This window comes from Propithecus coquereli, unplaced genomic scaffold (genome assembly GCF_000956105.1).
Source record: "Propithecus coquereli isolate 6110/MARCELLA unplaced genomic scaffold, Pcoq_1.0 Scaffold90, whole genome shotgun sequence".
In the NCBI taxonomy this organism is placed as follows: Eukaryota; Metazoa; Chordata; class Mammalia; order Primates; family Indriidae; genus Propithecus; species Propithecus coquereli.
In genome coordinates this window covers 791,555-802,728 of record NW_012155285.1, presented here as the reverse complement: position 1 = coordinate 802,728, position 11,174 = coordinate 791,555, and the positions used below count along the sequence as shown (strand labels likewise).

Sequence of the window (11,174 nt, the reverse complement as noted above, 5' to 3'; positions counted from 1 at the left end):
AAATGGAAGTAATTTCTAGGAATGAAATTGAATTAGATATCCTTATTCTAATGAGAGCCAAAGTTACTTGTTTTAAATAAACGTTTAAAAAACACACAATACTACCCCAAACTTTTGTTATGATTTTTTTCTTAAAAAGAGAATTTGGAACATTTATAAGGAGTTTTTTTAAGAAAATATTGTGCAAAGCTTTAGCATTTTTCTGTGTTCTTTTGTCTTTATGGAATTTTTTTTTTAATTGTTCCATTTAGATCAAGATGCCTGATAAACCAAATGCTTCCAAGAAAAAGTCTCAACAGTTAAAAAGAAATCCAAAAAGAAAAACTGATGATGAGGAAGTAGAGTTATCAAAGAAAGAGGTAATGAAAATACCAAGTTTATCATTTAGAACTCTTGGATTAGAAATAATGTCTATTTTATGGAAAGAGTATATGAAGACTAAGGCTCAGTTTTACCACAAATTATAGCAATTCATATCATTGTATGGAAGATTTTGTAGCATGATTTGTAAAATTCTCAGATAAAAACTATTATTTACTTCAATTTCTAAAAATTAGTATTGACCATGAACTTCTTTGAGAAAGGGAGGGTCATGGGACATTGCTAAGGGTGTTTAAATGGGAAGATTAAGAATAAAGTGTACAAATTCTTATAGCATTTAAATGTTAAGAAACAAGAGAATCTGTCATTTCGTGGAGGATATTTTTATTAAAATAGAGAACAAATAGTTTGGGAGGAATTAGCTTTTTCCTACCATAACTTTGCCCGTCTCTTAGAACAAATGAATTAATCAAAAATTTTTTTTGTTTGACCTGCTCATTAGACAATCTTATATTTGTTTTGCAGGTAAAGTATATAACACTATTTCACAGGCAAACTGAGTAATGGTCTATTTAAAACATTCTTTGACACTTTATAAAACTTAATTATTATCACCATTGTCCAAGAATCAATTTACTATATCCTCTGCCTGTGATACACGCCTTTCTTTTGTAGAAGTGGCAATACACATTTTTCTACCTACCAGAAGTTATATGAATACTCTTCAACATACATGATGAATCTATTATAAAAGCAATGTCATTTTATCTCATGTTTAATTCTGTGTGTGTATGCATGTGTTTCTCGCTCTAGGTTAGAGGCACAGCAAAAAGAAAGAAAAATCATCCAAAGCATCTGTCTTCTGAAGGTATATCTTTTTTATTATCTTGTTAACCTGCTGCTTTCTCCAGCTATCTGCATTTATTAAAAATTTTTCAGCATCTTGCTTATGAGTTTTGCAAAAGCAAAAGATAGTAATAAACAGCTACATTTGCATTTTTGCAAAAATAAATAGTCCTGGTTAGTCAGTTATTTTGGTCAACTGAAATTCTACTTAACACCTGTGGCAAAATACTGTGGAGGCTTCTATGCCACTAAGTTGATAGGAACTAGAGAAAATCAAAGTGGCCCATAGTCTAAATTGTTAATGATCTGTGATATAAAGACAAACCTTACTGATTTCTCTTCAAGATGAATATGCTTTCTGTTCTATATAGATTAGTTTGGAACCACTATCTAAGTTTGTTCGGAGTAAATTAGTTTGGAGTAGTCGTCTTTGCTTAAACATCACTTCTTCATGGAAGGATTCTCTACCTCTCCTCACCGAAGACCAGGTTAGGTCTTCTAGTTTTATTCTTCCATTGCACACCTATAATTTGTTTAACATTTCTTCTCTCCAAAACTGGTCTTCATGAGAGCCAACACTATATCTCCTTTGTGTATCCCTTGTAAGTAGAATAGGACCAACAACATAGTTAACACTGAATCTATCTGTGGCTTGATTCGTCTATTTTATTCTAGTTGCCATCCAACATTTGGTAGAAATAGTTCTCTAATCTTCTCAATAATGTTTTTAAAGAACTCAGGTCATTTCTGAGAACCAAACTTTGAGTAATTATATCTTGATTCTTCACTCTAAATTATTTATTTGGGGTTTATATTGCAATATCACCTAGTATTTTGGCTAACGTAACAATAGATATGTTCATATTCAACATGTAGCATGTTATGGCTATGTAATAAAAAGTAAATTAAACAGTTTATACAGTTCTATAATATTTTGTTCTCATAATTTTCCATAAACTTTTAGATTAAAAAAATCACTTTTTAAGTGAAACATGCAAACTTCTGGATTGATCATAGTCTTTTCTATTATCAATGACAGGACAAACAAAGCATACTAATGTAAAACAGATAAAGATAGCATCCAACAAGAGAAAAACCTGGCAACCTCTTTCAAAGAGTAGCAGAGACCATTTGCAAACTATAATGGAATCAGTAATAATGTGAGTATAAAATTTTTTCACTTCACTCTTTTGGTTTCCACTTAATGTGTTTCCTATGGACATTATCCTTCTAACTATTACTATTTATTTTAAGTGATAGAGTATTTTTCTATTTCAGAAGAATTATATTTAATGTCTTATGGTGGCATTAGCCTTTAGCAAAAAAGTCTTCATTAATTTTAAAAACTTGAGATTCTATCAGTGAAATAAAAAGCAAGTCTTTGTGGCCCCACCTGCTATCTATAAAATTTTAACTTATTCTGTCAATAGGAATTCTTGAAGAAGAAGTTAAGTTCAAAGGGATGCTTTATATAGAAGCTGCCATGGTAGAGAAGACACAAGGAAAATTAGACAGAATTCTGCCATCATGGAGCTGAACTCCATCTGAAGAGCCAGGCATATAAATTACAATACATGTGGTTTTAAAAAAATTATTTTTCATTGTATCTCTGCTTAAAATGCATTTAATATAAAAGGAAAAGTGATTGATTCTGCCTAGCTAGTGAGTAGAAGCACTCGAGAGAAATCAGAGAGAAAAAATACACAGATTATATTATTTGTGTTTCAGTCTACTATTTATTCAATCTTTTTTTTCTTTTCTAGAACAATTTTAAGTAAAACTATTAGGGAAAAAGAAGAAATACAATATCATCTCAACTTCCTGAAGAAAAGGTATTAATGATAATTATGCTATTTGAAATCGTTAAAACATAATTTTTAAAAATCTATCTTCTTCCTATGTTGCCAAAGCAGACACTTGTGGAATATAAGTTTTTCAGTTTTTTAAGATGAGCAATTTGGAAATATGTATTTTTCTTCTTTCCTAACTGCTGCTGCATGCATTTCTGAAAGAAGTGTCAGAGAATTTGTAAAAAGAAAAAAAAAAAGACTCTGAAAATCACAGAATACCTATTTCCACAGTTTACTCTTCTGTATCAGGATTTGAAAAATATTTTGTCAATTTTAACTCCCTTCATCTTCATTTTTAATGAAGTTAACAGTTTACCACTCATATCTGATATTTATCCTGTTGCTGTGTTTTTACTTTACTTCATATTGTCTTACATTATTTGTACAAGCAACAAGTATAATTTTCCAAGATATTAGTGTTCTTCATCTTGTGGTAAATCACCAATGGAGGTTCCTTTTCAAGTGTTCTTAAAAATCACTGCCCGTGATTTTCAGGTATTACTTTAGTATTTACACTTTTTCAGAAAACAATGCTCTGCATCTCAGTTTCAAAACAGCAAATGAACCTTCTACACAATTGGTTTAATAAACATTTAGAAGATACTTCATAAATGAAATTTTTATTTTAGTTAAAAAAAACTTATGCCTCTTAGGAAATCTTACATAGACAGGTTGTTTTTGCTTAAATGTGATAGTCCATTTAAGTCCCTAGTCCATAGTCCATAGCTGCCTACCTTTTTCTTTTAGAAAATTAAGGTTTTTAATGAGATCCCAGAAGTGGGATAGTGGGTTCCACTGTTGTTCATATTCCTTCAAATCTTAAGTAGTAGAATTTTTTAGAAGCCAAAGACACTGCTTTTAGGTAGAAGGAACCAAATTTAGCTTTTCTTCCTTGATTTTTTTCCTCACAGAATTCAAATATCAAATCTGAGAAAGAAAGCTATCTTGCTTTCTGCTGGATGTAAAGGTAGAAATAGATCAGTTTCTACTGGTGATATATCAACCCAAATTTGTAGGAGAATTTTTTAACTTTAATATTAAATACCATTCATGTTGATAGTACTTTAGAGCAAAGCACTTTACTCTTAGTGTTTTATTTGCCTTAAACTCTATGGAACTCAGTTTTCTTTAAAATCATTTAGAGTAATTAATGTAAAACTTCCCATTTATTGGTCATATTCTCTAACATAACAACTTAGGGTCATACTTAAGACTTCTAGACTAGTGTTCTCTTACCCAACAATTCACATTAGGTGATAGACATATGTGCTGTAATAGCCTAGGAAACATGTAAATGATGCAAAGAAGTTTTCATTTTGAAACGTGTATTAATAACTGGTAAATGTGTAAAATAGAAAATTTTCTGTTATAAAGCAGCCTCAGTGACCCATAATTTGAGATAAATCTTAATAAATTGAAAGGTTAAATGATGATTTATCAGGCTTTTCTTGGGGGAGGGGACCTATTGCCATAGTTAGCCACTGTTAATAAAATAATGCTGTACCCTTAGGAATATGAGAGAAAAAAAATGAGAACCGTCTCAAAATAAATAACACTAATGGTACTCAAAAATAAACAAAATAATCATGTTTTTATTCTATCCTTAAGATTGCTACAACTGTATGAAACCCTGAAAGTCCCTCCTGAAAAGCTGAAAGATTTAGCCAATGTGCCAAGTCTACTGAATATGGAAAGGGCACAGGACAGAGCCAATGAGGAAAGTCTGGAATTATTGCAGGTATGAAATTTGAACAGGGAATCCATTGTTAGAGAGTTAGTGGAAAGAAGAGACCAAAAAGTTTTTTAAATTATCATGATATTCTTCCAGTAATAAATGCTAGATCTTGGACCAGGTTTTCATTAAATTATTACTTTTTTTTTAATCAAAGCAAAAACTTTGTCTGAACTTCGGGCCTCTAAAGTATTTCTAATACATTTGTGGTTAAGTTAGCAGCCCTATTTTTTTCATCAGACTTTAACTGAACTTTCTTAGTGTTTTTAATTATCAAGGTATAGGAACTTGTCATTAAATGCTATGGAATTTCAGAACATATTAGTTTTGCTGTCCTGTGTAGGGCAAGAAGACTCAATCATCATCATTATAGTTAATGTGTATTGGGGACTTTCCACATTCCAGGCACTATTCTAAGTACTTTATAGTTATATCCCTTAATTCTCACTATTACTTAGAGAGTCTGACCTAAATTATTCTCATTTTATGAGAATGTGAAGTGTGAAATGTGAAAAAAAAAGGCATGTTGCTATTCCTAACTGAGCCTTAGACAAAAAATTGCTTAAAATTGAGACACAAACCTTATTAGTCTAACTTTAGAGTATGATTCTTGATCATTATGTTATTAATATGTTGCATACTATAGAAGATAATGGGAGATAACATTAGCTGTCAGGATTAACTTCAAGCTTTTTTTTTTTTTTTTTGAGACAGAGTCTTGCTCTGTTACCTGGGCTAGAATGCCGTGGCATCAGCCTAGCTCACAGCAACCTCAAACTCCTCAGCTCAAGCGATTCTCGTGCCTCAGCCGAGTAGCTGGGACTACAGGCGTATGCCACCACACCTGGCTAATTTTTTCTATTTTTAGTTGTCTGGCTAATTTTTTTTCTATTTTTAGTAGAGATGGGGTCTCACTCTTGTTCAGGCTAGAACTTCAAGCTTTTAATTAGTAGATATCTAAATAATTAAGAAAAGCAAACTTGAGTATATTAATTTAATAATTACAAAAACTAAAACAGATTGGACCATATATCCTTTAGACATTTTGAAGTAGATTATAGGTATAGTGCTTAGGTTTTTATTAGCAGTTTAGTAAGTGCAGGATAGTAGTAGTTTCTGTAAGGAATATATTCCCAAAATTTCTAATAATTCAAAATTCACAAATAATTCCATTTTTTCCATAGGATTGAGAATAAAGTTGAAGGGATAGGTTTCTGAACAATAAATCTTCATATCTTTTAAATTAATAGGGTGGTAATTTTTGGTTGTTGCCTCACTTTATTCATAGTGTGATATTGTATTTAATTTCCATCCCAATGTTATACTTTTTCAGGGCATCTTTTCAGTATTGGCACTAGCTTCACCACTTATTAGACACTTAGATGACATTAATATAGGTTATTTTTTAAGGCTTTAAAATATAACAATGGTTAATTTTTTTAACGTTTAATAGTCTTACAAATCAGTTTAAGGTATTCTAAAATAGTAAATGACAGTGCGATTTATTTATTTATTTATTTTTTTGTAATGCTGAGAAGCATTTCTAGCTTACAACTAAAATTGGACCTCCATAAGACAGAAGCACAAATACAGTCTAGTGTTTGCTTGGTAGTCAGTTACTCAATGGAAACACCATTGGCATTTTGAGCTGGAAAGTTTTACACTGGTATAAAAGGATCTTTGAACTAGCAATTTGTAAACTCTTTATCTGTTAATTTTTTTCTCTATGCCTTACTTAGAATCATTGATTTTTCCCACTGCAGCCTAGAGTTATGGTTGGTGGTGATTTTCCAAAACCTATAGTAGTAACAGAAGTTTTCTTCATTTAACAACATTTTCATTGCCCTCTCATTCAGTGATGGTGCTGGGGAAAGGCAATGGTGAACAAAGTCTCTGAAAGATTCTGGGGAAAGACAGCATTAGAACTACTGAGGCATAGTTTGTTAATCTCCTTTGATCTTATCATAAAAAATGGAGCCAAGTATTACAAGAATGGAAAAACAAACACCACATGTACTCAATACTAAATTGGAACTAATTGATCAACACGTAAGGGTACGTATGAAAGTAAAACTGAACAGAAATCAAGTGGGTGGAAGGAGGTAGGAGAGGATAGGGAAATTCACACTTAATGGGTACAATGCACACTGTCTGAGTGAAGGGCACACTTATAACTTTGACTCAGACTGTACAAAAGCAAATTATGTAACCAAAACCTGTGTACTCTCGTAATATTCTGAAATACAAAAAAAATCAAAATCTGAGTTAGCATTAGAAAATATGAGAATAAGAACCAAAAATAACATTCCTGCATACAGCAAAAGCATGCCAAAAAGACATGTGCACAAAACAGATGAACACTAACCTAATTTCTCAAATGAGCTGAAAGAAATTCAGAAAAATGATAGAAGATATGGAAAAAAAAATTATAAATGGAATTAGAAATATGAATAAATGAAGTTACAGAATTTAGGAAAGAGTTAGACATAAAAGAAAAAATCCTTTAGATAGGCAGAAACACTAAAGCAAATAAACATACCAGATAATGCTTATGATAAATGGAAAGTAAGGAGGAAATTTTCAGAATTATAAAATATTTTTAAAAGGAATTGAAAAAAAGGGACAAATATAAGAATTTGGCAAAGAAGATATAGCATGCTTACGGTAGTAATACCCAAAGAAGATAAGCAAAGCAATGGAACAAAATAAATCTTATAATGAAAACTTTTAATCCTTATTAACTCTTTTCTTTATTCAGTGCTGTTATTTATTCCCCTCTGTGTCAAGTTGAACTGTGGCCCCCAAAAGGATAAATCTAAGTCCTAACCCCTGAAACCAGTGAATGTGACCTTATTTGGAAAAGGGGTTTTGATAGATATAATTAAATTAAGGATCTCACAGTGAGATTATCACAGATTATCATGGGTGGATCCAAAATCCTAAAGTGTTCTTGTAAGAGACAAGAGAAGGCACAGAGACAAAGAGAAGATCATGTGAGGACAAAGGCAGAAATTGGAGTGATACAGCTATAAGGAATGTGGACAACCACCAAAACCTGGAAGAGACAAGAAAGCATTCTCCCCTGTTGTTTCAGAGGGATCGTGACCCTGCCAACATCTTGATTTTGGACTTATACCATCTAGAACTGTGACAGAGTAAATTTCTGTTGTTTCAAGCCAAGTTTGTGGTATAGCAGCTAGAAGAAACTAACACATGGTTTACTTTAAATTTGTACTGTTTTTAGATCCAACAACCAATTCACAGAAAATGCAGAATGAGGAACAGGTTAAGCTTCACCAGGGAATGCAGTTCACAAAATTCAGCCTGTGGGAAGGAAATTCCACACAGCAAACTAACCTGCACAAATAAATTGTAAGGAACCAAAAAAATTGGAGTGGAAGAAAAGAAACTTAAAAGACAATTCAACCAGTTACAACCAATTTGGAACCCAATTGAAACAAAATGTAAAAAAATTCCAATTTTTGAGAAAATCAGAAATGTAAACACTATTTGATATTAAGTAATTTATTGAGATTTTTTTCAAATGTAATGATATTGTTATCATGTATTTTTAAGTCCTTTAGAGCTATATTCTGAAATATTTATAGATGAAATGATAGGACATCTAGGATTTACAGGGGAAGGAGCAATAGATGGAGTTAGAAGTGGAATAAGATGGCCATGAGTTGATAATTAAATATGGGTGATAGACACATGAAAGTTCATGATAACATTCTATGTTATTATATATATTTGTGTTTTTCAGGGGTTGGGGAGACAGTCTCACTCTGTTGCCCCAGCTAGAGTATGGTAGTGTCATGATAGCTCACTGCAGCCTCAAATACCTGAGCTCAAGCGATCCTCCTGCCTCAGCCTCCTGAGAGGCTAGGACTACAGACACATGCCATGCCCCACTAATTTTTCTATTTTTTTGTAGAGATGGGGTCTCGCTCTTGCTCAGGCTGGTCTCAAACTCCTGAGCTCAAGCAGTCCTCCTGCCTCAGCCTCCCAGAGTGCTAGGATTACCGGCCTGAGCCACCACGCCTGGCCTGAAATTTTCTATAATAAAAACTTGAAACAAAGTCTTCCTCCACGGAGCTTACACTGTAGTGAGTGGAGCTCACAGTCCCAAAACCTTAAGCATTCAGGGATCAGCACAACTCTTCCTATAAAGGGCCAGACAATAAATATTTTGGCCTTTGTCTCTGTTGCATATTCTTTTATTTAGGGTTTTGACCACCCTTTAAAAGTGCACAAACCATTCATAGTTCTTGGACTATACAAAAACATCTCATGGGCAGTTGCCAACCACTGCTCATACCCTTTTTCAAAAAATTGGTCATTTAGAAGCCACAATATATTTCTTAAGGAAGACTACTGTAATTACCAGCAACAATTCTGCTGTCAGTATTTTGAGAATAATGTTGGATATAGCATCAACCATGTTGCTGAGCAGGACTTAAGAGTTATTACTTCTGTATCTTTTATGTTTGGATTATTCATTGGTTTCCTGATCCCCATAGGCAATGTTATCATTGACTGTTGCTAGGCCTAGATTTGAAAGCAATGTAATACTCAATTGCTCTTAGAAACCTGGAAGCTAGCTAATTCTATACTTGACCTACAAACAGCAAATCCCTGAGGTCTCCATACTCATTTCATTCATTTCTCATTTTTTCTTTGTCTTTCCCTATAAATTATATATTCCTTTAGTGTAGGATACTGTCATTCTTTTTATTATTATTATTATTACCGTCTTTGCCCTAATTGCTTTCTTTTGGCAAATTAAAATAGCAGACACTTCAGATATTCTCAAATTAGTGAAAAAATTTTAGAGTTTCTCTGCTATATGGAAGTTATATGCTACTTGGGGAAGGCTTCTATATTTGCTCTCATTGGCCCAAGGCTCTTCTAGATTCAGACTGGGTCTTCCAGGATCTCTGATACTAGCAGCTTTCGTAAGCTTTAAGGCATTGTTCATATACATGGAGTGTATCTCCTTATACTAGGGAAATTAGGTTTCCTTATAACATGTTATTACATTGGCAAAGCAGCTTTCCAGGAAGTCTGTTTTTTGAAAGAAAAACAAAAGTAAATTCACTGGTTTCTTCTAAAAGTGTTTTAATATATGAGGTGTTTTTAAAATATATATGTGTAACAATATGTTATGGTTTAATTTAATAATGTATTTAACTTGAAATATGAATTTTTTCTTTCTGACTCAGGAAGAAATAGATAAAATGGTAGAGACCACAGAGTTGATGACTGGGAATATTCAGAGCCTAAAGAACAAAATTGAAATTCTAGCAAATGAGGTGGAAGAAGAAGAGAAGACACTAAAACAGGTAATAGTTTAAAAATGTATCGTTGCAATTTGGATATAATTTTTAATGCTTAAATTCTGCCAAGGCAACTTTTGAGTAAAATAAGATGAGAGAAATCAGCCTTTTAAATTAATCTATAGTTTTCTTTTTCTACTTTAGGTGCTCCAAGTGGATAGTAGTGGTGTACTCTCTCTTCCAGAACTTTCTCAGAACAGTCTCAAAGCACCCACACTTCAGGTAAGTACCTGTTTACCATACTGACTACAGGTGTACCTCAGAGATATTGTGAGTTTGGTTCCAGACCACTGCAATGAAACAAGTCACTCAAATTATTTGGTTTCCCATTACATATAAAAGTTATGTTTACACTATACTATAATCTGTTAAGCGTGCAGTAGCATTATCTCTAAATAAACAATGTTCATACCTTAATTTTAAAAGTACTTTATTGCTAAAAATGCTAATGATCATCGGAGCCTTCAGTGAGTCATAATCGTTTTGATTGGTGGAGGCTCTTGCCTTGATGTTGATGGCTTCTGACCGATCAGTCGTGGTTGAAGGTTGAGGTGGCTGTGGCAATTTCTTAAAATAAGATAACAATGAAGTTTGCTGCATCAGTTGGCTCTTCCTTTCAAGAAAGATTTCTCTGTAGCATGCAATATTCTTTGATAGCATTTTACCCACAGTAGAGCTTTGAAAATTGTAGTCAGTCCCCCAAACCAACCAGGTGTAAGTGGCTCACTCCTATAATCCCAACGCTTTGGGAGGCCAAGGCAGGAGGATTGCTTGAGGCTAGGAGCTCAAGACAAGCCTGGGCTACATGGCAAAACCCTGTCTCCACAGAAAAAATTTTTTAAAACATTATCCGGGTGTGGTGGCATGCACCCGTAGACCCAGCTACTTGGGAGGCTGAGGCAGGAGGATCACTTAAGCCCAACAATTCTAGGTTACAGTGAGCTGTGATCAGCCACTGCACTCCACCTGAGCAACAGAGCAAGACCCTGTCTCTTAAACAAAAAAAACCTTATTCACAACACACTGAGTTGGCCTAAGCCCCAAGCGGCTGGTGGGTAGTTACTCTTGTGAGTAGGGCCTAAGCGT

At 33.3% G+C, this 11,174-nt stretch overlaps 1 protein-coding gene across 1 annotated transcript in view; it reads left to right on the top strand.

Annotated features, from left to right (window-relative positions):
- CENPQ (centromere protein Q) overlaps positions 1-11,174 on the top strand; it is a 19,667-nt gene that overhangs the window by 6,599 nt on the left and 1,894 nt on the right. Inside the window, exons 3-9 of the mRNA XM_012664668.1 lie at positions 252-359; positions 1,135-1,189; positions 2,207-2,327; positions 2,931-2,999; positions 4,626-4,755; positions 9,975-10,094; positions 10,233-10,310. Of these exons, the coding sequence (XP_012520122.1) occupies positions 258-359; positions 1,135-1,189; positions 2,207-2,327; positions 2,931-2,999; positions 4,626-4,755; positions 9,975-10,094; positions 10,233-10,310 (675 nt within the window). The 5' untranslated portion in view covers positions 252-257. The remainder of the gene's footprint in view (positions 1-251; positions 360-1,134; positions 1,190-2,206; positions 2,328-2,930; positions 3,000-4,625; positions 4,756-9,974; positions 10,095-10,232; positions 10,311-11,174) is intronic.